We start from the raw sequence: 25,660 nt of genomic DNA, 5'->3' as shown, positions 1-25,660 counted from the left end.
AAAAAAAAAAAAAAAAAAAAAAAAAAAAAAAAAAAAAAAAAAAAAAAAAAAAAAAAAAAAAACTAAAGAAGGGTATGAAACATAACCCTAGTATTCAAAATGCTTGACCCCATATTTGTCATAACTGAGAGAGACCCAGAGAAGAGAAGAACAGAAAGAAGCTAAGAAGAAGACAAAGGAAGCAGTTGAAAGGTCTTGTTTTGGTATATGAACTCGAATTCACATTACACCATCCATTTTACATCATGAATCTCAAAAACCAAGAAAATAAATGTGAGCCATTGACCTTGTTGCTCTATCATAAACAAGTAAGAATGGAAGAAAAATAAAAGAACAAATGTAAAAAGTGACACCTTTAAGGTTATTTAAACGTGAGAGACAGTGAAAGGCAGGGCAAAAAGAGCAAAAGAGGGTTCTTACAAATAGAGCCAAGAAATTAATGGAACTTTCAGATTCTCACGATGGGATCTGTGGAAGAGAAAACGACCCATAAAATATTCATTAAAAAATACCCTTGTAGCCTGAAAAGATTAAAAATTTATGGAAGTATTAGAAACCCTAATTTCTTTAGCATATAGTTTAATGTTAAGTTAGGGTTTAGGGTTTATGACAAATTTTTTATTTAAAAGAAAAATATGAGGACAGACGGATGTGGATCACACAAATCTTCTGTCTTATTAAGGGGTAAAAATCAGGTGCACGCAAAACTATGGTGAGGTGGTGGGATTGACTATCTGGACCAATGAGGCATTGACATAGCAAAACGTCATAAAGGAGGCTATTTTAACTTTTTTTTTTAGTACACATGATTTTCATTACTTACCATGATTGTGGTTTAACAAATTTTGTAACCTTTCACTACAAAAAATAAACACTTTTTTAAAAGAAATTTGGAATTATTATTTTTCCATGTTGGGTTGAAATCATTTAATATTTTCTAATCAACTTAATCATTTAAACTATTGAAATAGTTTTTTTTTAAATAATTATTTAAAATATTTTTTTCCGCCCTTTATTTTAGGGGACATGAGTAGAGATGTTCATAGGCGGAACCCGATAGGAAATTTCTCCATCTATTTTAGAAAACTCCTCTACTGAGATTAGATTCCTCATTGGTAATTTTTTCATATTTATTATTTTTTTTAAAAAAATGGTTATATTACAATAGTCTTCTGACCATTAAAAAATCTATTTCATAGTCTTTATTCTATAAATATTACAATTAAAATGTCAAAATTATATATATATATATATATAGTAAAATATATATTTGTATTGGGCGGGGTGGAATGAGAAATTGGGCGGGGACGGGGATAGTGAATATAATCTTATCCTGGACCCTATTTATCTAACGGAAAAAAATGTTTCACTCCCTTCCCATTCTCAGTCTGAACAGGGAATCCCCTCCCCTTACTTAATTAACCAACGTGGGACTCTCTCCAACATTCTCCCCTCGAACAAAATATACTATAGAACCTCCCTTGAAGCCTAATGAGCCCTCGAACATCCTCCCCTTAATCGAGGCTCGACTCCTTCTCTAGAGTCTTCAAACAAAGTACACTATTTGTTCGACACTCGAGTCACTTTTAACTACACCTTCTAGGCTCACAACTTCATTGTTCGACATTTGAAAATTCTATTGACATGGCTAAGTTAAGAGCATGACTCTGATACCATGTTAGGAACAACGAATCTCTACAATAGTATGATATTGTGTACTTTAAGCATAAGCTTGTTTCCCTAACAGGCCTTGTACCAATGGAGATGTATTTCTTATATATAAACCCATGATCATTCTCTACCCAACGTGGGACTTCCTCCTAACAATCCTCAACACCGGCAACTAAAATGAACATCTCTGAACATGAACCACAAATCATTGTAAAAGTTGGTCAGCCAAGTTGCCAAATTTTCCAGATTTATGATTAGTTCTTGTTAAGGAAATCTAGTTGTACAAATGATACATCACAAACCAAATATGGCAATGGAAGCAATGTAATGATCTTTTTCCTTGAATTAACATGTAATCCTACGAAAAAAATAAGAAATGGAATAGGCTTGATGCTCAAAGACACCTGCAGATAGATACGGTTTAGAAGAGGACATATTAGAGGGCTTTATGGAGTATCAGTTCCTCCTGAAGGGCACCTACCGATACTGACCAACTCAAAGCAAGTGATACCCATCACAGAAGAATCAACAACTTTTGTTATCATATTATTAGATCTTTAGTATACTTCTTGTTGTTGTCTAAATAAGAATCAAAACTTAAAAAATTTACCAATAATCAGCACAGGAGCAAGAGCCATCCCTGAAATGGTGGAATCTGTTTAAGTCTCTTACAATAATCTCCCGCGCAACGAGTTTGCTTATGAATTTGAATGCAGTATGACAATCAATACATACTCTCAGATTCTTCTTAACTCTGATGGGAGCCCCTGGCGGAGTTGCAATCAACCCGAAAGCCACAGCCAGTTTCTCGCTGTGTTGCCATAGATGTTCTTCTTTTTCAGTTTGTTCGACGTCATGCAGATCGGTCTCGATCATCGGAAAATACCCCGCTTTACTCAGAAGCTCCCGTAACTCGTCAACCTTTGCATATATTTCGATACTTCTAGGATGGTTTCTATCTCCAACAATAAAGGTGTACACCTTATCTTTCACCTCAATCCAACTCATTCCTGGTTCCTTCTTCACTAAGCTGTCTTTCATCATTTTTCTTATCTTTGCAACATTATCCCACATTCCTGTGGATGCATAGATGTTGGCTAGGAGTACATGAGTTCCAGATTTTTCGGGCTCAAGGGTTAGGAGCATCTCGGCTGCCTGTCGGCCAAGCTCGATGTTCTTATGAATTCTTGCAGCACCTAGCAGTGCCCCCCAAACAGCAGCATTGCCTTGAAATGGCATCTCTTTCACAAGCTCCATTGCCTCGTCCAATCTTCCAACTCGACCCAGGATATCAACCATGCAAGCGTAGTGCTCTTGCGTTGGTATAATTCCAAACAGTTCCTCCATTAATCCGAAAAATCTACGAGCCTCGGTTACCAAACCACCATGATTGCATGCAGAAAGGACACTGACCAAGGTTATGTGATTTGGAGGAATGCCATCTTTAAGCATCTGATAGAACAGTTGGAGGGCTTTTTTCCCGTGGCCGTGTTGAGCAAGTCCACCGATCATCGCTGACCAAGATACAATTCCCCTCCATGGTATCTCAGAGAAAATGCTCGTCGCATCGTCTATGCTTCCACATTTTGCATACATATTAACAAGTGAATTTCCAGCAAAAACGTCTGAGAGCAACCCACATTTCAGGACATGGACATGGATTTGTTTTCCTTGCTCGTATGCTGATAAATTCGCACATGCGTTAAAAAGAGAACTGAAGATGAACGCATCGGGCTTCAAACATCGTTCTTGCATACGCAAGTACATTTTTAGAGCCTCTTCTCCCAAGCCATATTGGGAGTAAGCAGTAATCATTGACGTATACGCCACCAAATCTTCAGCAGGACACTCTTCAAAAACTTTTTCTGCCTCTTCTAATCGACAGCCTTTTCCATAAGAATCAAGCAGGCTATTTGCTACGTAACCATCATATTGGTAACCTGATTTGATCGATATCGCATGAACTTGTTTGCAAAACGCAATGGCCTGCGAGCCAGCTGAAGATTTGAGGATTGTTGACAATGTGGTCTGGTTGAATTCTAAACCTTCTTTATACATCATTGTAAAGAGGGATATAGCTTCCATATCATACCCACAATTGGAGTAACTGGAAATAATAGAATTCCATGCGATCGAGTCCCTTTTAGGAATTAAATCAAACACCTTCCGTGCATCTTGCAGTAAACCACATTTCGAATACATATCTATCAATCCAACACCCACAAATGAATCTGAATCCATATTCATCATCATCAAGGCCGAGTGCAATTGTCTACCTATTTTGATAAGCCCTAACCCAGCACAAGCTTTAAGAGCACTTGATAGGGTAAACATGTTAGGACTCACTCTAAAGCTTCCCATCATCCCAAACAATTTAAGAGCTAAATCATTATACTCATGAAGAACACAGCCAGCAATTACAGCATTCCATGAAACGATATCAGGTTTCGGGATTTCATAAAACACGGCTATTGCAGATTCAGGACATCCAGCTTTAGCATACATGTCAAGAAGTGCATTAGCAGAAAAGGGATCAGAATCATACCCAAGCTTTATCAAGTATCCATGAATTTCCATTCCGGAATCAATGTGCTCCAAACCAGCACAAGCGTTTAATACAGTGGAGAGACTAAATTCATTTGGAGTAAGTCCAGTAGAAACCATTTCTCGAAACAAATTAATCGCTTCTGAAAAGAAATCAATCTGCACATAACAAGAAAACAAAGCATTCCAAGATACGACATTTCGTTCTGGAATTTCCTCGAACAGCTTCTTCGAATCACTAAACTCCCCACATTTAGCATACATAACAACCAAAGTATTGGCAACAAACACATCAGATTCCAAACCTGTCACTAAAGCAATCCCATGAATCTGCTTCCCCAGTTCCAAGTTCCTCGTTAAAGAACAGGCTTTTAAAACACTAGGGAAAGTGAACTCATTGCCCTTCATTCCCAACAAATGCATTTCATAAAAGGTCAAAAGGGCTTCTTCTCCACGACCATTCTGAGCATACCCAGATATCAAAGCAGACCAAGAAACTAAATCTGGCTCGGTACCGTCCATAACAAGTTTTCGAGCAGCTGGAAAACACTGACATTTCGAGTACAAGTTTATCAATTTGTTTCTTACCCCTGTATCTCTACATAATCCTAACCTGATCATACGAGCATGGATTTCCATGCCTGATTTTACATCCTTGGAAGCAGTAAACTCTAATAAAAGCTTGGAATAGGAAATGGATGAAGTGTTGTCACTCCCATTTTGAATAAACCCAGAAACATCATTGGTTCGTAGGTCGCTTATACACTTAACCGATGTGTTAATAAATTTGGTAGAAGTGAAGAAATGGGTAATAGTAGCAAAGGGTTTAAGAGGAGAGCAAAGAAAACTCCGTAAAGAATTAAGGAAATAACAGTTCATGGTCCACATAATAGAATACAATCAATTTGCTCATTCAAGAAACTAGCAACGAATTTCCAGCAAGAGGGGGAATTCCATAGGCCCCCCTCGCCAAAAAAGAAAAGGGAAAAAACATCCTCCATGTAAGAAGAGCTCTGAAATTAATTTCATTGTATGGGTTCATGAAGGAACATGAATTGGAGGGCAAAGGAGAGGAGATTGAGCGTACTCTGAAAACTCAGAGTTGAAGGGGAATTTGTTATGCATCCTCGCTCTTCTCCCCTGTTCGTTGTGCTTTAGCTGTACTGAGTATTGAAGCTTGACTGCCCATCATAGTAAGCATGTCTGCTTGCTGCCTTACCGTGTTTGCGCGGGCGGCGGGTAAAAGTTTGGGACATCGTTGAGAGCGGCGACGGGCTTGGCATTTCATCACTAAATAATCTTCCTTAAAAAATCATTTTTTTCTCAGGTGGGGGTTTTTTTTTTAATCTAAATCTTTGAATTTAATCTCAATTAAATCTTAAATTAATCCTATACTTAGTTTGGTGTTAACTTTTGTAAAAATGGGTAAATAATAGTAATAGTTTTTCCTTTTGAGCTCACCCACCCGGGATTTCTATTTCAGGCGGATAGTGTCATCTTTAGATTTTTCCTTTTGAGCCTAACGCCAGCCGATATTGTCCTCCTTGAATTTCCCTCTCGACAATTCTTTCAAAGTTTTAAAACGAGTCTAGTAGCGATCGATTTTCACACCTATACAAGAAATGTTTCGTTCTCCTCTCTAACCAATGCAAGATCTCACCCTCGAAGAGGTTTCCACCCCTTAAAGAATGCTTCGTTCTCTCTCCAACAGAGGTGGGATCTCACGCATTCTTGATATGAGGTTGATATTAGGTGAAAAAGAGTGTGATTCACCGAACCCCATTTTTTGAACGGTTTAAACTCATTCACCAACAGCTTAAACCATCTCTCTTTCTCTGATTAAGTTAAAATTATGATAATTAGTGCAGGATTAGGCAGTTTCTTAACTTTCTGTAGTTATTGTAATGTAATCGTAGAGAGAAGAAAAAGAAAAAAGCTTCCATTTTATTCAACGAAACCAGACTTCTAAGAACATTGACTTTAGATCAAAGGACGCCAAGAACAGTAAAGAAAAGAGAAAGGAATGATATAAGTGGAGCATTATTGATTTCTTGTAATACCCATCAGCCATCTCCTCTAGTTTGTACCTGAAACGAAGCACAAATCAAAGAAAACCCCTTCATTCATTACAGTCCATTCTCAAGTAAAAATGGTTAGAAAAACGAGGAGAACTGACCACAAGAGAGAGGTGGAAGGCGGCAAAGCGAAGGCAGAGTGGAGGAAATTCTGAGGGTGCTGCACAGGCAATCCTGCTGCACAGCTCCAAGCGCTGCACAGCACTCTGGGCTTGGGTTACTGGCACCAGGAAGCACAAAAGGTGCACACCCATTAAGGTTGCTGAGCTGAGTTGAGCAGCTTTGCGCCTGTGCCTGTGATTGCCACAGCAGAACAGTCACCAACAAGAGCAATATAACTTGCTGCACCCCATGAGACTTGATTCCTGCCATTTTTTTTCTTCTGAATCTGTTTGTTTGATGATTTCTTCAGGGTTTTGGGTGTTATTTATAGGTGTTGAAAGATTGAGGTTTGCATGAATCACCTACATGCCAATTCTGAGTTCATAGCTTTTGTGTTGGGTACCCAAAATTAACCAAAATCAAGATTGAAATTATGATTCATTCCCATTGATCATATCAGTTCATTGAATGTAATTCACTGTTCTTGGTAATAAATGATGGTAAATCAAGCACTAAAAAGAACATGGATGTGATTGAGTGGTTAAGTTGGTTTAGAGCCTTGTTGATTAGAATGCTCAGGAGATGCTGTCCAATAGTTTTTTACTGCAAATAGAAGCTTCTCCATATGATAAGATCCATCTTCAGAATGCACAATTTGACTGCTCCAGTTCAACCTATCCGTTATCGTCTTGATTTTCGTCAATATATCGATGTTTTCTCGGAAGATTACGCTTCCTTCTGGTCTCAGAATTCTGTCGATCTCGAGTAGAATATCTTCCCTTTCACATCTGCAATGCAGTTTCAGCAAAACATCAGTTTTGCATCGTTTAGATGCGCTTGGAAATCAACATAAACTCGATGCGTTTGGAAATCAACGTAAACTTGTTTTCTAAAGATGTAACAGTCCAAGTCCAAGTCGTCCACAGCTAGCAGATGATGTCCTCTTTGGGCTTTCCCTTTCAGGTTTTCCCTCAAGGTTTATAAAACGCGTCTGTTAGGGCGAGATTTCAACACCCTTATAAAGAATGGTTCGTTCATCTCTCCTTTCCCTTTTGGATTTTTTCTCAAGGTTTTTAAAATGCATCTGCTAGGGAGAGGTTTTAACACTGTTATAGAGAATGTTTCGTTCCTCTCTCCTTTCCCTTTCAGGTTTTCCCTCAAGGTTTTTAAAACGCATCTACTAGAGAGAGGTTTCCACACCCTTATAAAGGATGTTTCGTTCTCCTCCCCAACCGATGTAGGATCTCACAATCCACCCCCTTTAGGTCCCAGCGTCCTCACTGACACTCGTTCCTCTCTCCAATCGATGTGGAATCTCACAATCCATCCCCTTTGGGGTCAACGAGCGTCCTCGCTGGCACTCGTTCCTCTTCGATCAATGTGGAATCTCGCAAAAGAACCTATTCAAAAAGTTTCATGAACAAGACTTCACAATTCCATGTCTATGGAAGAAGAGAATACCTATTCTCATAGAGGCTAAAAACTGAATCTGCATGAATGAAGTCGTAAGTTCTTGGATATGTAGACATTGCCTCACACCTGCAATGCATCCACAGGACATAATGTAAGTTCTCGGATACAACGAGCTTTTTTAGGTTCGGTCACATATCAATTTCTTTGTAACAACTATAATGTAGCTAAATGAGAAAGCCTCTCTCTTATGTCTCGCTCGATGCGCATACCAAAACATGAAAAAACACGAACATGAATCTATACAGCCTTAAGTACTTACCAATCTTGATACGTGCCGATCAAACCCCTATCGTATATAACTCCGAGCGTATTGACTTTGACATCCACAGGGACAACATTCATCACCCAAACTGGGTCATCAACCAGAGCAGCAGCAAATCCACCCAAGAAAGCATTCATGTCTAAGAAATTGCGGTACCGTCCAGGCTGACTCAACTGATTGTTGATGGTTCTGTAATATGACAACCTCTTCCTCCATAGCTCAGAATCATGAATGAACGTTTCTTCAGTGACCCCTTTTACAGTTCCCCTGCTAACCCTTTGTGGGATTGCAGTTAGCCTCTCTGGCCATCTTGCCAATTTCCCTCCTGCAATTTCCTTACTGCTTGAAACTTGTGGCAAATGCGTCAAACAAGCTTGCATTTCTGTATACCTGAAAGGTCAAATTCAAGCTCCAAATAAGAAATGGAAGAGAACAGAAAACTGAAGCTCCAAGGCTATGAAGAACATCATACCAAGCTTTGTCAGGATCTTGGGGCTTGCAGAAAGGTGGATTGTTGGTGTTCTTGGGGTTGGTTTTGCAGTTCAAGTGATTGATGGGCTTTTGCCAAATGGCAATATCACCATGTTCCACAAGCTTAGTCCAACAGAGACTTTTGGCTAACTTTTCAATGGCGAGCTGTTCAGAGTTCAGATCTTCCTTTGTTCTTTGCCAGCCTTTCCAGTGTTGCTTCCAGTTGATGGGAGGGCCAGAGAGGATCCAGTATCCGCCGGGGCGGAGAACTCGATCGACTTCGATGAGGAGGATGCCATCTACAACAACATCAAAGGAAATTGAATGAGTTCAAATAGTGTTGTGAAGATATGTTGATAGAAAAGAATACCATGTTGTGGCCATGGAATGAGGCAGCGAGAGCAATGAGCCATGTCAAAGGCAGAGGAAGGATAAGGCAGTCTCTTGGAGGAGAGAACGCCAATGAGCGCAGGAACTCCTCGCTCCAAAGCGAACTGAACTTGTGCTTCGTGGGTGTCCCTTGGCGCAAACGACATGGTTACAATGTCCCTTGACAGAAGATAAGCTCCCCAACTTCCCACCTTCATCATCATCAACAAATCTTTGTAAATCACCCTTCTCTTCTCCATTCAACTATGCCTTACTCCACAAAGCATATATGTAGAAAACACCTTATGCCTCTTAGCTATGTTCAACAACTAAGGCCCATGTGGGAAACATCCGACCTTAATTCAGCATATACGTCTTAACTATGTTCAACAACTTTAAATTATATTAGACATAAGATTTTCGAGATAAGGGATAAACAAATCATGGATAAATTCAAACGACGATCTTTTTTTTTTGTAAACCTTTGCCCCAATTCAATTGTGGGAAGGTTGGTTTATATATATATATACACACATGAAAGTTTCTAATTTGTTTCTATATTTCCAATTTTATAATATATTTATAAAAAATTGTTAAAAAAGAGTTGAAGTTGAAATTTGAATAATATAGTAAATCATTTTTAGACTCGATTAATAAAAATAATCTTAAATTTAGTATTTTGTTTAAAAAAATATTCATAAATTTTTAAAAATTTCAATAATACCTTTAAATTAAAAAAATAAAAAAATATTTTTAAATTTTTAATAGTTTCATTACTACCCATCAACTATTTTTTAAAAATTAAAAAATAAATACCTTTATTATTATTATTAGGCTTAAAAATACTCATAAAAATTTTAAAAATACCTTTATAAATAAAATAAAAGTAAATAAATAAAAAAGTTCTTACCGTATGAATTAATTTAAATATTTTGAAGGCAAATATTGGGAACAATTATTTTGTTATAAATATGGTGACAGAGAAAAATTGTACTCCATGACTGCCACTTGGACCCAGGAAGTTGAGGTCAAACCAAAAACGCACGCGTTAAATAAACCTTTGACTACGACACATATTTTCAAAATTAAAAATAAAATTTCACGGAGTCAACATTGGGACAGAATGTTCATAAAGATTTTGAAAAGTTATAATTGAATTGGAAAAAAAATGCGTAAATTTTGATGTTAAGAAAGGGAAAGAATGAAGAGGTTAATTACCCCACAGCCGGTATCAATGGCGGTTCTGATGGACCCATCTTTCAGATTAATGAGTTTCCCAATTTTGTCAATATACGCATCAGCTCCGTTAGGGAACATCGTCCCTCCGCCGGGAAATCTGAACCTCTCCCCTTCGTATATTATCCAATTCTGCACCGCCTTCTCCACCGTCAGGGATTTATGCGGCACATTCAAGTACCAAGCGTAATCTCTACTCTCCGGCCATGGGAACGGATTCCGGTACCCCGGCGGCGGAGGAATACGGCACTTCAATACCTCCTCCTTCTCCGGGCAGTGTCTCTCTCTGTAAATCAGCCGGTGTCTTGTGAACTTCAGCGACCTTTTTGTGTCCTCGCATGGCGTGTACTCGCTGTACTCCATGCCGCATGCTGGGAAGTAGTTGGGTTTTCCGCCGGTGGTGGTGGTGGTGGTGTTTGGGAGGGTGGTGCATGGGGTGGTGCGGAGGAGGGCGATGGCGGAGGAGGGGTGTTGACGGAGGCCGAGAAAGTAAGCGCAAATGCAGAGGAGGAAGATTAGAGAGATGGTGAAGATTTTTCTCGTGGGTTTCGGAGATGGCCATTTTGAGGCCATTGTAAAGGAAAGAACAAATGGAAGGAATAGGGAATTTTCTTTTATTATATTTCTAAAAAATTGATATGGAAAGGTGATTTTATACAAGGCAATGAGTTTTGAACGATTGACGATTAGTAGTACACACATTTTAGTAGTACACACATTTTGACCCTCGTCAAACTTGACGATTAGTAGTATAAACATTTCGACCCTCGTCAAACGACATTGTTGGCTAAGCCCTGAGACGGATGAGTCATGAAGGTGTCTCATATAACGTAATTCTCATTAGACGATGTGATTGCAAGATGACGAGGATGGTTAAAAAAAGGTCGGAATCAAAATTAATAAGGATAGTAATAATAGTTAGCGCATAGAAATATGTAGGAAACCCTTCAAATTTTGGTAAAATAGGTTTCTTATAAAATTCAATAAAAATATATTTGAGAGAAAAAATCAAATCGGTTATGAGTTATAATTGGTAAGGTTGTCCTTTTTTTCCAAATGCCAGACAGATCAATAATGCAATTAAGCCATTTTTTAATCACACTTTCACTTATTTTTAACTAATACGACACGTAAATATACCTGAAAACTGAATCTACTAAATTCAGATTCTATCCACAAAATTATCTATTTTATCGCTGCACAAACCGAAGTAATACCGAAAAGAGAAAACAACATAATTTTTTTTTTCAGTCGAACAATGTTGAGGTAGAGAATTGAACTATCGACCTTAGATAGGATAATAAATACTTTTATCTACGTTCTAATGATCTACATATGGCTGTTCCCAACTCTGAGACAATGGGAGCCATATCTTTGCAGCAAGTTGAAGATGGGAGGATCAGAACAAGGATGAAAGGCTCAGCTGAATTGAGTTGAAGAAGAAGGTTTATATGTTCAAAGAGCAGGGGACTCAATACAAGAAGGTTTAGGGAGAGTAGACGAGATTCTTCAGATTCAAACTCAAATGATTGTATTATTGAAATTGAATAGAATGTTCAACAACTTACTTAACTGATATGAAAATCAAAGAAGTTGAAAAGGGGAAGGACATGATGTTACTTACAGATTGATTTAGGAGAGATGGTGATATCAACTCTGAATGTCCTGAAAGTTTGGTGCTCCATAGCGTTGCAAAGAGCAGAGAAGATTCAATCGTGAATGATCATCATGTTAAGAAATGCAGGAGGCAGATGAAAAAGGCCCTTCATGGAATTGCAAGACTCGGTGGAAAGCTCTTTTGGCGTTCCTTCCAAAACAGGTAAATGATGCTAGCTACGTCTGAGATGGTGAAGCATATTGTAAAGGCGAGTATCAGTAAAAATGAGACTGATCCATAATTGAATCTCTAAGCACACATGGCGTTGAATTCATAGCAGATTTTCAAAACCAGAAGTCATCTCCAACCATATAAAAGCCAGATTCATTTATCAGGGAAAAGCTCTCTTAGAAATGCAACCTTTTCTTTTCTTTGAGATGTTATCTAAGAAACGAAAATCTTTTGACAAAGAGTGAGCTATTAGTGCAGCAATTACAAGTAACGCCTTCAAAATTCGAGAACAACGAATAATTGATCAACGTTCAATAGTATGCAACTTTGGACCCTCTTTTTGACCAAAAATGTGAGATCTCACATCAGTTGGAGAGGAGAATGAAGCATTCCTTATAAGGGTATGGAAACCTCTCTCTAACAGACGCGTTTTAAAACTGTGAGGCTGACAACGATACGTATCGAGTCAAAGCGGACAATATTTGCTAGTGGTGGGTTTACATTGAAAGGGAACAAGAATTTATAGCACAGAATCGACATCAGACTGTAAAACCCATTATGCTCTTCCATAACGAATGAGTGAGAATGAGTGAGAAGTAAGTTAAAGTATTACCTAATAACGAATGAGTGAGAAGTAGCTAAGACTCGCCCTTGACAAGTTCTTCAACAGAGTTCTTATACTTGCCAATCAATTCCCTATTATAATAGAGAATCATTAACAGTATCCTTGATGGAAAAGACAAATTAATGCAAACCACAGGCAGAAAATTGCTACCACCATACCTTCGATGATTTAACAACTGCTCATGTTCTTCCAGCTTCTTCTTCTGTCCCTCGACTGTCTGCAACCAAAAAAATAAACATCCTTTTATTTTATTTTTTTTCTTTACAAGAAAACGCATCATTAACCACATACAAAACAATAATGCGTGTGTGTGTGTGTAGGCGCATATATACACACACGCATACATGTATATAAATGTCGCACAAGAAGAGGGAAATAGGACATTTCTTAGAGGCCTGTTGAGCCTATACAAAAGCAGTCCATAGTTCAATGGTGTGCGCATGATATTGTAAAGAGTTAACGGGCTACAGATTATATCCTATTTCGTTTCTTTGCATAAAAGAACTGTACTACTTCCTACTAAAACCTTTGGTCTTTGAAACCATCATCACTAACAATTAGACATTTTTAGGAGGAAACATACTGTAGGAGATTGTTGCGCATCAAACGGTTTACCAACTTCACTTGCCTATATGGCAGGCTTGCTCCGGATAGGTTCGGATTACTTACAATACAATGACTCTATGGTGGAAGGGCTTGGTTACGTTAGGAACGTTGACAATGTGATTATTTTTCCATATTTGTTTGATGAGAAATGTAGACAAAACGGAACTTGCCTGCTTGACTGAGAAATGCAAGATTGTTTAGTCCACTTTCTCCATCCCCTCTAATGAAAAAAAGGAGTAAAATCACTCCCAACTCACATAAGAAAGTTCACCAATGCAAAAATAAAAAAAGAAAGACTAAAAGCCCTAAACCAACATTTAGACACTAATAAAACAAAAGTTTCAAAACATGAACATTTATACTTCAAACAATTGTGGTATGTCTCGTTAGCAGCGATGGATTTGTTATGCCAAGCACATGAAGAACACAGTTAAACAGAGTAGACTTCAGCCAGCGCATACATTTAAAAGCAAAATAGAGTTCCAACATACCATAGCCTTTGAGCTGAGTGATCCAGATATCGAGTTTAACAGTTGCTGGCACTTCTCAAAGTGGTTGTTAAGATCATTAACCTTCCAAAACGTTACAAGCACAAATTATTGGTGCAAACAACGTTACAATCAATCTTCAAGGAAATTTTGAAAAACAAGCAACATTTATACCAATGCATCCGATTGCTGATCTCTAGCTCCATTCTCAATAGTATCCGCTAATTTCTCCACTAGCTACAGCACACGAAGCATCCAAAAATGTCAACAAACATGAAACACAGACATTAGAGAAAACTAGAAATTCAGGTTTTCTGTACGCATTTACATGAAATAGATGAAAATGGGAAGCCAGAGATTGGTGTTGATGATATTGCTGTTGTTGCTGTTGCTGTTGTTGCTGTTGCTGCTGCTGCTGCTGCTGCTGCTGAAAATGATATTGCTGTTGTTGTTGTTGCTGCTGCTGCTGCTGCTGGGGAAAATGTTGGGGCTGCAATTGTTGCTGGAATTGGGGCGAGGGTTGTTGCTGGGGCTGGGTTTGAGGCGAGGGTTGTTGCTGTTGAAATTGGGGAGAAAGCTGTTGCTGCTGAAATTGCTGCTGGGATTGAATTTGGGGCTGGAATTGCTGTTGCTGGTGGTGAAAGGATTGCTGCTGCTGCTGTTGTTGTTGTTGTTGTTGTTGTTGAAGGGAAAATTGTTGCTGTTGAAGGTAAAGGGATTCTTGATTGGAAAGATTAGAGGAGTTGCTGAGATTAGGGATGTTGGGGATCATGCTCCAGTTTCCTCCAGAGAAATCCATATCGCCGATTTGCTTTCTTCTTCGGAATTTCAGGTTCCAGGAAATTAGCGCTTTCGATTGATTGAGTTTTGGGAAGCTTATGAAGCTCCGGTGAATTCTCGCCGGACACGGAGCGGCCAATCGGAAATGCACACAGATAAATAAGCCTGAATGACGAGAACTGCCGGGGGTTCTGATTCAAAAAATTTCCGCGTTTTCTGAGTTTTACATCCAACTTTAAACCATAATTTATTTATACAAAAATAAATAAATAAATAAAATAAAATAACTAACGTTAGATGAACCAAACTCCAATACATGATATTGTCCACTTTCCGCTTTGTTTTGGACTTTCCAAAACACTTTAAATCAATGAAGAGACAATAGAGAGAGTATTCTTTAATTATAAACTCATGATCTTTCCCTAAATCAACAAGCAGTGTGGAACTTTCATCACCTAACATTTAAAATCTAAAACATTAATATTTATAGAAAAACGAAAATTCTTCCTCAAATAAACTCTTACATTTATTTTTATTTTTGTGCTTTTTCAAATAATATTCAAGAACAGTCTTCCTAAATCCCTTAATAACTTTAATAATAATCACCAGTTCTGAGGGGGGAAAAAAGATTGATACAATCCCAATTGTAGAAAAATTATTCATGTAAATACATATGTCCCTCAGTTTTCAAGGCTGCTTTCAAGGCTATGCCTTTGCTGTGAAGTTCAAAGGCGAGGAGAGTGTTGGTGGAAAAATTATTCATGTAAATACATATGTCCCTCAGTTTTCAAGGCTGCTTTTAAGGCTATGCCTTTGCTGTGAAGTTCAAAGGCGAGGAGAGTGTTGGTGGGTTAAAAGCTGAGATAAATTGGAGTTGGAAGAATCCCCACACGAGACGTCTGGCCGATCAACAGAATGTACAACAGCCTCGCCATTTGGAGATTCTAACTCAAGAATCACCTGTAAAAATCATTATCTATCCCGTTAAGATTACACAACAACACACATTCGATTTAGATGAATACAAGGAATATGAGCGAGAAAATGGCTAGAGATTTATGTGATAACTTCAAATATGTACAATAAGAGAGAACAATAAGAGAGAATCACCGTAGCGATGTCTGCTCCATAACCTAAGGTTAACTTACGTGACCCTCAACAATTTTCACGGGACAATTACTTTTGGTTGCTAAGGTAACTCATACTTGTGCAATAATAAATCCTAAATAGGTCACCATGTCTTGAACCTAAATGTTCTAAGCCCTTCATTATTTGTATGGTCTTTTTCTACCACTAGGCCACCAACCCGCGGTGGTTCATTACCCACCCTGCCACCCTGCTAGGAATGCTATTTAGGATAGAATTAAGAATATTAATAGGGTATTGAGAGAATATTAGTAATTAGTTAAAGCAAGTTGTTATGATGAATCGTTATAAATAGAGTGAGGGAGAAAGGGTAAAGATAGGGAATTGCTAGTGGCTTAGGACTTGAGATACTTGGAGAGTTATATTGTAGTTCCTTTTATCTTTTATATTGCAATGTAGTTGGGTTTTGTCGCAAGGAAAGGGCAATGGACAATGGATCAAAATCTCATACCAGGACATTCTTCCCAAGGCGAAGAATCGGAGCAGGAACATATAGGCTGCATTGTGGCCCTACAACCTGCATAATCATCATTGATCAATGTCGGGATGAAAAAGAAACCTGCTACACTGATTAAGACATCCCAAAGATTTGAGATAACATGAATGAAAACACTAGTTTACCGGCCAAAATCTTCCGAGATTAAAGTCATTCACAAATGCAATCCCTTTAGTCCAGCCAGCAAATGATAAGAATGTATCTTTTCTGAGGTTCACTTTGTCAACGTAGAAATAACCGGTGTAAAGTGTTGGTTCGCTCGAGATGTTATCTGGAGAAGAATAACAGACATACGTAACTTATGCATGCTCATCATTCCTTGCAGAACGATTTGAAACCTTGAGAATTGAAGTACATTTGAGATGAGGGGGGGAAATGTAGCAAGGCAGACGCATAACATCAAATGAAACTTGGAATATTAGGAGAGAAATACTATGATAAAGAGTTTGCTTCTTGTTCCATACCATACTTGACTTCTAAACCTCTCTTTGCTGTGATTTTGTTGTGTACAGAACGAGCAATATGAGAGAAAGAATTGACTCTCGGAATCTCATTGAGGTTGTTGAAAGGGATTGGGATCATTTTCCATCCATATAAAATATTGTCGTCCAAATAAACGGATGATAAGATACCCTAAAAAAGCAAGCAAGGAAGATCAGTTATAAAACTAAACCATCAATTTCTTCAGATGTCAAGGGGAACGGGAAAAATGCAGTATTAGTGAGTTACCTTCTTGTCAAACAAGTAGCGTCCATAGTTTATGCGACCCATGTTTTCAACCTGGAATAAAGTGAACATAGTATATACTGCATTAGATTAATCCCATATCAGCATTTAAGGATGTGCTATAAAAAAGCTCATCATCAATAACCATTACCATTATTGTTAGGAATCATCAATAACCATTACCATTATTGTTAGGAATCATAGATCTCTACAATATATGATATTGTCCACTTTAAGCATAAGCTCTCGTGTCTTTGTTTTGGGCTTCCCCAAAAGGCCTCATACCAATGGAGATGTATTCCTTACCTATAAACCCATGATCATTCCCTAAATTAGCCAATGTGGACTCCTTCCCAACAATCCTCAACAATCCTCCTCTTGAACAAAGTACACCATAGAGCCTCCCATAAGGTCTATGTAGCCCTCAAACAGCCTCCTCGACTCCTTTCTCTGGAGCCCTCGAACAAAGTACACCCTTTGTTCGACACATGAGTCACTTTTGACTACACCTTCGAAGCTAGAAATTTCTTTGTTCGACATTTGAGGATTCTATTGACATGACTAAATTAAGGGCATGACTCTCATACTATGTTAGGAATCACGGATCTCCACAATGGTATGATATTGTCCACTTTGAGCATAAACTCTCATGGCTTTGCTTTGGGCTTCTCCAAAAGGCTCATACCAATGGAGATGTATTCCTTACTTATAAACCCATGATCATTTCCTAAATTAGCAAATGTGGGCTCCCTCCCAACAATCCTCAACATTACTTTCATTCAGGGATATAGAACCATAACCTACCATGATTTTAGTTATAGCCAATTCATTGGATTACATTGTTAAACTAGGATTGATTTGTTTGGAATTACTTTTGCAACACTTCTCACTTGCAGCCATAGATTATTTTATTCAAAATGGAGACAACATAATAATGTCAAAATTTGAACGTAGAGTTTCAACATTCATACCATATTAAATTACCACTATGATCAAAATTTTCGCTATTGGTGGAGTTTAATCTAGTCTGAAATAAAAAGATTTGGATCAAGAATAAATAAGCTCAATTGTTCATGTTTACCCATTAAGCAACTTATTATCTACAACAACTCCTAACAATGGCATAACAAGGATAGGATAGACCAAAATGAAGCGTAAATTGTTTGTGTTTGTCTATCAAACAAGACCACAATAAATAAATAATCCAGAGGGACGTGAGATAATGGTACCAAAATATATAAGATATTTGAGTCACATCTCGTATTTGGCAGGTTAAGTCGCCGGTTTGACCACCTTTCAATAATGCCAACAGAAGCTGGCCGCACACCCTTGTTTCTAGAAGAGCAAGAAAGGAACACTTGTGCTCGATCATGCACCTGCAAATTCCTGTAGCTAAGTCATGCTAGTACAAGCCACAGATCATTCATGAATTTCAAAATACTGAATCAAGAAGGGAATCAGGACCTGAACAAAGAACATTGTTTCTATACAAATCAAAACAAAACATAAATGATTCAATAATTCTGCACCTTTGGTATAAATAAAACGTGTCCATCTTCATTGTCCTTGGCCACATATTTGGTCGCATATAATAAAAATCCAAAGCTCTGAACAAAAAACATTTAGCTTCTAAGAATTAAGTATTTCAACAACCTTGGCTCATTCAAGACAGGAGTGGCATATTCAAACGCACCTGATCCACAGATTCCATTGACAGTGGTTCTTCAGATATAAACACATCAACAGGATCTATCATATGGATCAGATCAAACAAAAATGCACTTTTCTGCAAGTGAATCGGTCCATAACCTATCTTTTCAATATTAGAAGGAGCTGAAGGAAGCAATGCTCCACTATAGCGCTGTATAACCCTTCGAATTGCTAAAGGCATTAAAACAGTGGAAATTAGAAATTTGATAGAGCCTAAGTTTGCTGATGAAAGTGCTTGTATTCATTTACAAAATTATGGTTTATTTATTTATTTATCATTGCCACTTCATGTTACATCTTTTAGAGACTTTTCAATGATACCTTTTCACAAGAGTTTTTTCCTGACTACGCCAAGCCCACTCCTCACTCAACTAAATCTAACTAAAAACAGGGACGACTTCCTAGAAATGAAACAAAATTATATGTGAATGACGTCAAGTAACAGGCAAAGAACAATTTGAAAGATAGTTTATGAACCCTATCATTTAATTGAAATGGATTGGGGTCAGCAGGAGCAACTACTTACCCTTAGTTTTTTTGTTTTTCTTTTTTTAGTACAACAAATGTTAGGTATGGAGATTTGAATCTCCAACCTTAAAAAAATGAATGCATGTCAATTACCATTGTGCTCACTTTGACCTGACAAGGGGACGAAGTTCTCATTCATTCAAAAAAATGTAAAGAAAAAAATTAAAGAAATGGAGGCATTGGAGAAAATGACCATCATATTTAGCGTTGTCAATGTCGCCTGATTCCTTAATTGGGGCATCCTGGAAAATATCAGGCGTGAATTAATATTTACAATTCATAACTACGCAGATGAGTAAAAGGAAAAAGTACAGGAAAATTAAGATCATTCTTACTTACATAATCATAAGAAGTAAGATCAGGCTTGTAATCCAACGCACTATCACCTGTATTTGCTCCATTATAAAATCCAAAATTCGTTCCACCATGAGCCATCTATTAAAAAAGAAGGATGAAAAGATTTTTTGAAATGACAATAAATGAATAGCTGTAGTTTAGACTTTTCTAGACATACATAAAGCACGGCAGACCCTTGCCCTGCCAAAATTTCTCTCAACGCAGCTGCTGTAGAGTCGGCATCAGTTGTTGCAATATTTTCTCCCCAATGTGTAAGCCAGCCAGTATAGAACTCTCTAAACAGATAAAATTTTAAAGAACTTCATACTTTATTATTAATCAAAAAGAGGCAAATCTTAAGAGCATATAGTACTCACGCAGAAAGAGGTGGAGATTTTCCAGGGGCGTTGAACTCCTTCTGTAAATTAAAAATAGGCCAAGGCCTTTCACCAGTAGAAAAGTCAACAACTACACAGTGGCAATAAGGTTGGGTGAGGTCAGATACTGGACCAAGGATGATATGGTATATCATTGTACTCCCATAAAACCAATTAACAAGGAAGCAATACTGATTGAAATCCAATATGTAGGTGTCGAGAATTTATTCAACATGGCAAGAAAAATTAGACTCAAAGCGTATTTGCATTTTATTCTGACATCTATTACTAACCAGAATTTGTTTTTAAAACAATGGTCGAAGATCGGTTTTGTCACAAGAGTAGAGTATTTGTATAAAAAAAATCTAATTTGAGGCAGTAAACTTTACAATCTCACAAAAGTCAACAATATTCTTATGCTTGTCATTGAAGATCTTGTTGTTTCTTTCCTTCTATAAGCAAAGGGAGGAAAGGGGTATTAGTGCAGCTATTTTATGTCCACCCATACACCTCAAACTATCTTATTTGGGATTTTAGGACATGAACCAGGCCAGGAAGAAAGATCAATGTTGACAACAATATCCTTGGTACCAATACTGACAGTGAAATACGGAATTGACATCATTGCTTTTAGCAGAAAATGCACATGGAAATTTTCAATTCAAAATAGCCAGAAAGGTACTACTGCCCTGTTTTTAAGTGAATAATTGCTCTACACGATAGAAAATATGGAGAAGAAGAAAAAGTATTGGTCGAGTGAGAAAACTAAGCATAGTCTGAAGAACTTACCTGAAAAGACAGCATCCCCACGAATGGTTCCTTTCTCAAGAGTTTCCCTAGTACCTCCATCTGTGGTATACCTAAAATCATTTATAGTTTATTGTCAGAAGAACAGTTAGTTTTGGAAGAATGTAGGCCAATTTAAAAAGAAAAATTGAAGACAAGCAGACTTCTTTGTTGATATTAGAAATAGTGAAATCTCAATATGCTAGCAGAATTTTGTTCTCATTCACGATGCAGATTTGAATCATGAATTAAGATCTTTTTACGTTACTAGTTCGTAATTGAATTCTGTATTCACAAGAAGAATTACAAAAACGAATATAACTAAAGTTGTTCAGATCAGAAAGCCACAAAGAGAGAACTAATCTTTATTATTTTATATCATTTAGCTAAAAGCATTGTTTCAAACAGTGAACATAACATGGAATAATTAAGACATCTTACAGTATTACTTCATTTCCAAGGTGGCCTCTCGCCAACTTAACCAAATGGTGAAGGTAAGCTTGATCATCTCCATATGAGCCAAATTCATTTTCAATCTGTCAAAACAGTCCCTCTGGGTCTCTAAGTGCACGTTTACAACCAGAGGATGTTCAAAATTAAAAAAATAAAAAATATTATCATTTGAACCAAGCAAGGTAGAAAACTTGGAATAAATTTTTTTTATGTATTTAGGAATCACGATAGCTTATCCCAAACATTTTCAAGTCATTAGACATAGAACCAGTAATGAAAAATAACAATAAAACAGAAGTTGCGTCTATAAAATTTGTAATTAGCTGCATCAGAAAATATATACATATGTACAGATAATGCTTGGCCTCGTAACTGCGTATAATATATTCTTTCATGAAATATGAGCTTAATATTTTCCACGTCATAATTTCTTTTTTCTCATTCTCTGGAGAAATGAGACGTAGTCAATCATATTGTCTTCAGTTTGCAAGACTGTTAATTAGATTTAGAAGTTTGTGGAAGTAATCATACCCTACATCAGCTATACTAGACCATACAAGACGCATTAGTAGCCAATGAAACCACAACTTCTATTCCTTTTCTTTTCCTTTCTTTAGTGACAGGAAACAAATTTGGTGCATGAAGGGTGAAAGAGGACCAGAAGACAACCCTAAAGGTTACCTAGAAGAAAATACAGAACGTTTCCTGTCTTGTAAGATAGTATGTAGAAGGTCCTTGGTAAACAATGTACAAAGACAATCCATCCAATATATAAAACAATAATTTTACTTACCTGGACCATTATAATAGGGCCTCCATTGTTGTAAAGGAGGGGAGCTACCTTCGGAAGAATAATCCCCCACCATCTGTCAACCTATAAACAGTTTATACCAAAATATTAAGAAAAAGGTAAGAGTCTTGAAGCGAGGTGGGTATACAAACAAATGAAGAGAAAAGAAATCTAAAAGATAGGATATTTCTTTCATATCTTAAGGAACTCAGGCCGCTGGAAGGCTTGGCTTAAATTTCACACTTTTTTAATGAAAAATCTGCACATATGGGAAACTATCACGCAATAAAAGAATTTGTTCGTGGATGGAGTTTAATGTACAAGATAAGAGGCTCAGGTAACTATGATTGATGTACAAGGTAACTATGATTGAAGTAGTATATTTGATATATTCTAACTCAAAAATTTTCCATCCGAATAGAACTAAAGACTTATGAAGCATGCATAATAAATGTAAATAAGACAATCTTTTCCATAAATGGCTTTCACTTGTTTTACTATAGAAGTTGACATTTATTGAACTATTATGGACAAATATTGAAAAAGAAAAATTGAAATCAACAGAAAGGAAAAATGATATATTATATGTTATCACATAAGGAATCGAAGTGGGACTAATTGAGGGTCACACTGGACCTTTTAACTCGGCAAGAAAGTGGCATGAACCTAGGTAACAGCTCAAGCCCACCGCTAGTAGCCCACCGCTAGTAGATATTATCCTTTCTGGGTTTTCCCTTCCGGTCTTCCCCTCAAGGCTTTAAAACACGTCCACTAGGGAGAGGTTTTTACAACCTTAGAAGGAATGTTTCATTCCCCTCTCCAACCGATGTGAGATCTCACAACCTAATATACTGTAGGTAGGATTATCTTCCTCTAAACTTTCCAGCGGTCAACATATTTTCCAACCAAATCATAAGAACTAAAGTATCTCTTAAAAATATTACCTTATCAAAAGAAAAAAAACAGGAGAGATCACACAAAAGACGGACTTATCAGGATTTAAAATTCATCTAGGTGTCGTAGGTTGAACTACTAGACTGTACTCAATTTACTTGTAAGAGTATAGTAAAGAACACATACCCATTGGAGGTAGCCAGGATCTGAGGATCTTAATGTAGGAGCTGGCTTTCTAGCAAGTAACCAAGCAGGAAAACCCCCTAAATCCCACTCTGCAACAATAAGATTCTTTTTCACTAAACAACTGTTGTCAACATTATTACAAATAATCTGGTCATAAATACAAAACTTTTAATCATTAGATTCCTCTTAAGAAACTACAGACCGTATAGACTTTGAACTGTATGCTAGACCAAGACTATTAGAAATCTCAAGAGTTTCCAAGATTTGATATAATGGTAACGTACCCATCTAATTCAGATTAGCAGTCAGATTACAAAACCTTCGGCCGTACTTACATTTTATATAGAAGTAACATACCCTTTTAATTTAAACAAGCAGTCATGGATTCCAAAACCCTTGGCTGTACTTAATTATTGTATATTTTGTGAGTATTCATTTAAACAATCAGTCGTGATAGCATCAATTGATCAATTCTAACCCCAAAGAATACTGAGGGATTCAAGAAATCTTTTAGTCTCGCCAGAAAATAGTTGTACATCAAACCAGTATCGCTTGAAAAAAAAAAAAACTGTATGCAAGCAGATAGAAAAATCTATAGCAAAGAAGTCAGGATAGGCAATGATCAAAAGACACTGCCTGCAGATAACGAAGAAAATAGGGTTGAATGAATTCCCCAAAATATGTACAAAATACTCTGGTGTCACAAGAAAGAAAAGACACTCCTTCTGAAACCAAAATGAAAGTTCGAATTGTTTGAATAAAAATTACTGACAATGAGAGTGTACCTGCACATATATAAGGCCCTGCCCGGAGCAAAACTAGAAAATTTAGCTTCTGACATAGTTGGATAAACGACACTATGTCTGCAATCCCACTAAACGTGAAATTTCCCGGTTGTGGCTCATGAAGATTCCAGGGGATGTAAGTTTGGATCGTGTTTAAGCCCAATGCCTTTGCTCTAAGCAGTCTATCTTCCCAGTACTGCAAGCGTAACATCATGTCACATAATAAAAAGTCATGCAAGAAAATAAAGTAAACTACATGAAAATAAAGAAAACTTTAAAGTTCTGGATCTTTCAGTCAACAACTATATGCCAGAAGATAGATATTGATTGCTACTTTCTATTAAGTTTCATTAACATAAATGAAAATGTTGAATAAGAGCCTCAACTTCTTTTCTCACATGCTGATTGTAACTATAATAATTGTTATGCCCAAGTTCGTGGAAGAGAGTCAACAATTTTGCTAAACATATTTGATAAATCAAAACCTTATTTCTGCCTTACAACTTCATTGCCCTGCTTAAGAGTATTGTATCAAAATGCATTTCTGTGTAGTCTGACCAAAAAGTCAAGAACGACATATTAAAGATAAAGTTATAAACTAAAGTAAATTCATAGAATGCCCATCGCAGAGAACATTTCCATCCATGCCATATTGTTACTTTACTACCAGGAAAGGAAATAAGTGCAGAATAAATACCTCAGGAAGAGTTCGGAAATAATGTATGTCGCCACCAATAATCTGGAATGGCTTACCATCTTTCCAAAACATGTCATCATTAATCTCAAACTTTCTAGTTTGAACCTGATACAAATTACACATTAGCCGAATGCTTGAGAATTGTGGAACACCGAACACTGCCACTGCATCTTAAAATGTAAAACATAAGTGCGAAGGTGATCCAAATTCCAGAAAACCAGGACAGTATTCTAAAAGGTTCATTAACACTTGCTTCTCAAAGGGATTAAAACACCTGGAAATGATTCAAATTCAATATTCAATCTTCCAACCAAACCGAAATCTATTCTTGACTTCCTCGTAATCACGATAGAACATAATGCGATATAATAAACCCAATTCAATTTCAGTATTGAGCTAATTTGGGATTAGCCAAAAAAAAGGCATACCCAAGGACTTAAAAAATGAAAAAACAATTAATAGATGCTACTGATCTAGATGAATTACAGCTCGAATATTAAGCTAATAGGAAACATTAAATACTATATCGCGGGAAGAAACAGACCCAGTTAGCTTCAAACTGAAACATTCAAGCATTCGAATGAAGAAGAATTACTATCAAAACAAAACCAGGTATCATCGAGGAAAAAATTGGGTATTGACAAAGACACTAATGATGGAGAAAGAGAGTGGAGGTACCTTCTTGAGCTTGGAATGATCTAGGTGATGGCGGAAGAGACGGTGGGAGTGGGAATTCAATGAAGGAAGAAGAGCAAACACTGGAACAATCACTCCAAAAGCTGTAAGCAAGATGAGGAGGAGGAAGATCAGAGAAGCTCTCACATGTCGTCTCTTCGCCATAGCTGAAAGCTTCGAACTGTAACTCATTCAACCAAGTCTTTATTTCCTTTTTGGCTCGAATTCGATCATATTATATAGATTAGTTAAATAATCTTCCAAATTTAGAATATAACACGTTTAATACATATAATGTACTGATTTAATCCAACAGAATCTATATTTCTTGATTTGGTTTGTAGTAAAATAATATAAATCAAGGAGAATCTATAATTTTGTTCGTAGTAAGATAATGTACTGTTTTAATCAATAAGAATCTATGATTTCCTGATTTTGGTTTTGTTGGTAGTAAGATAATGTACTGATTTAATAAAGGAGAATCTACCATTTCCTGTTTGGTTTGTAGCAAGTACTGATTTAATGAAAGATAATCTATGATTTCC

The 25,660-nt window shown here is 37.0% G+C and overlaps 6 protein-coding genes across 12 annotated transcripts in view; all 6 read right to left on the bottom strand.

Moving 5' to 3' along the window:
- LOC111449662 (homeobox-leucine zipper protein ANTHOCYANINLESS 2-like) overlaps positions 1-503 on the bottom strand; it is a 5,614-nt gene extending 5,111 nt beyond the window's left edge. The window contains exon 1 of the mRNA XM_023089658.1: positions 421-503. The gene's annotated coding sequence lies outside the window, so the exon portion shown is untranslated. The remainder of the gene's footprint in view (positions 1-420) is intronic.
- Positions 504-2,189: 1,686 nt separating this feature from the next.
- LOC111449661 (pentatricopeptide repeat-containing protein At5g04780, mitochondrial-like) lies at positions 2,190-5,513 on the bottom strand. The gene has a single exon (XM_023089654.1). The coding sequence runs from the start codon at positions 5,101-5,103 to the stop codon at positions 2,278-2,280; it is 2,826 nt and encodes a 941-aa protein (XP_022945422.1). The 5' UTR covers positions 5,104-5,513; the 3' UTR covers positions 2,190-2,277.
- Positions 5,514-6,139: 626 nt separating this feature from the next.
- LOC111449664 (stamen-specific protein FIL1) lies at positions 6,140-6,766 on the bottom strand. The gene is made up of 2 exons (XM_023089660.1): positions 6,392-6,766; positions 6,140-6,302 (listed from the first exon to the last, which is right to left on the bottom strand). The coding sequence occupies exons 1-2, from the start codon at positions 6,660-6,662 to the stop codon at positions 6,292-6,294; spliced, it is 282 nt and encodes a 93-aa protein (XP_022945428.1). The 5' UTR covers positions 6,663-6,766; the 3' UTR covers positions 6,140-6,291.
- Positions 6,767-6,814: 48 nt separating this feature from the next.
- Positions 6,815-10,842, bottom strand: LOC111449663 (probable methyltransferase PMT15). The gene is made up of 6 exons (XM_023089659.1): positions 10,186-10,842; positions 8,969-9,179; positions 8,600-8,897; positions 8,125-8,517; positions 7,854-7,931; positions 6,815-7,180 (listed from the first exon to the last, which is right to left on the bottom strand). The coding sequence occupies exons 1-6, from the start codon at positions 10,774-10,776 to the stop codon at positions 6,934-6,936; spliced, it is 1,818 nt and encodes a 605-aa protein (XP_022945427.1). The 5' UTR covers positions 10,777-10,842; the 3' UTR covers positions 6,815-6,933.
- An 869-nt stretch (positions 10,843-11,711) lies between these two features.
- On the bottom strand, positions 11,712-14,742 carry LOC111449284 (mediator of RNA polymerase II transcription subunit 9-like). The gene is made up of 6 exons (XM_023089122.1): positions 14,079-14,742; positions 13,925-13,987; positions 13,754-13,834; positions 12,815-12,873; positions 12,645-12,727; positions 11,712-12,042 (listed from the first exon to the last, which is right to left on the bottom strand). The coding sequence occupies exons 1-5, from the start codon at positions 14,547-14,549 to the stop codon at positions 12,670-12,672; spliced, it is 732 nt and encodes a 243-aa protein (XP_022944890.1). The 5' UTR covers positions 14,550-14,742; the 3' UTR covers positions 11,712-12,042; positions 12,645-12,669.
- Positions 14,743-15,038: 296 nt separating this feature from the next.
- Positions 15,039-25,340, bottom strand: LOC111449840 (beta-galactosidase 17). 7 transcript variants are annotated; one of them, XR_002711735.1, is made up of 20 exons: positions 25,119-25,340; positions 24,441-24,545; positions 23,744-23,939; positions 22,959-23,047; positions 21,882-21,962; positions 21,077-21,171; positions 20,639-20,709; positions 19,850-19,940; positions 19,651-19,768; positions 19,476-19,571; positions 19,330-19,378; positions 18,592-18,779; positions 18,428-18,505; positions 18,128-18,274; positions 16,902-16,952; positions 16,637-16,805; positions 16,298-16,443; positions 16,128-16,193; positions 15,294-15,490; positions 15,039-15,193 (listed from the first exon to the last, which is right to left on the bottom strand). XR_002711735.1 is itself a non-coding variant. In XM_023089911.1 (20 exons), exons 1-19 carry the CDS (start codon positions 25,305-25,307, stop codon positions 15,356-15,358), a joined length of 2,160 nt encoding a protein of 719 aa, XP_022945679.1. In that variant the 5' UTR covers positions 25,308-25,340; the 3' UTR covers positions 15,039-15,226; positions 15,328-15,355. The 7 variants fall into 7 exon arrangements, 5 of the variants coding, with proteins under 5 accessions (XP_022945679.1, XP_022945680.1, XP_022945678.1 ...); XR_002711734.1 differs by having other exon boundaries at positions 15,039-15,205; positions 15,306-15,490; XM_023089911.1 differs by having other exon boundaries at positions 15,039-15,226; positions 15,328-15,490.
- Between the last annotated feature and the right edge of the window lie 320 nt (positions 25,341-25,660).

The sequence above is a fragment of the Cucurbita moschata genome, unplaced genomic scaffold (genome assembly GCF_002738365.1).
Source record: "Cucurbita moschata cultivar Rifu unplaced genomic scaffold, Cmos_1.0 Cmo_Scf00011, whole genome shotgun sequence".
Taxonomy (NCBI): Eukaryota; Viridiplantae; Streptophyta; class Magnoliopsida; order Cucurbitales; family Cucurbitaceae; genus Cucurbita; species Cucurbita moschata.
The sequence above is the reverse complement of the archived record's forward strand: the minus strand, read 5'-3'. Positions and strand labels throughout refer to the sequence as shown.

Excerpts from the sequence above, each read along its gene's own strand:
- LOC111449664 (XM_023089660.1), bottom strand. The coding sequence starts at position 6,662 with ATGGCAGGAATCAAGTCTCATGGGGTGCAGCAAGTTATATTGCTCTTG.
- LOC111449840 (XM_023089910.1), bottom strand. The coding sequence starts at position 25,307 with ATGAGTTACAGTTCGAAGCTTTCAGCTATGGCGAAGAGACGACATGTG. Across the intron at positions 21,963-22,958 it reads ATCCTGGCTACCTCCAATGG|GTTGACAGATGGTGGGGGAT; the intron begins GTATGTGTTCTT and ends AACTGTTTATAG. Across the intron at positions 19,572-19,650 it reads AAGGGTCTGCCGTGCTTTAT|ATGGCTCATGGTGGAACGAA; the intron begins GTATGTCTAGAA and ends CTTTTTTAATAG.
- LOC111449663 (XM_023089659.1), bottom strand. The coding sequence starts at position 10,776 with ATGGCCTCAAAATGGCCATCTCCGAAACCCACGAGAAAAATCTTCACC. Across the intron at positions 9,180-10,185 it reads CCATTGATACCGGCTGTGGG|GTGGGAAGTTGGGGAGCTTA; the intron begins GTAATTAACCTC and ends ATGATGATGAAG. Across the intron at positions 7,932-8,124 it reads ATCGGCACGTATCAAGATTG|GTGTGAGGCAATGTCTACAT; the intron begins GTAAGTACTTAA and ends GATGCATTGCAG.
- LOC111449284 (XM_023089122.1), bottom strand. The coding sequence starts at position 14,549 with ATGGATTTCTCTGGAGGAAACTGGAGCATGATCCCCAACATCCCTAAT. Across the intron at positions 12,874-13,753 it reads CACTCAGCTCAAAGGCTATG|ACAGTCGAGGGACAGAAGAA; the intron begins GTATGTTGGAAC and ends TTTTGGTTGCAG. Across the intron at positions 12,728-12,814 it reads CAGTTGTTAAATCATCGAAG|GGAATTGATTGGCAAGTATA; the intron begins GTATGGTGGTAG and ends CTATTATAATAG.
- LOC111449661 (XM_023089654.1), bottom strand. The coding sequence starts at position 5,103 with ATGTGGACCATGAACTGTTATTTCCTTAATTCTTTACGGAGTTTTCTT.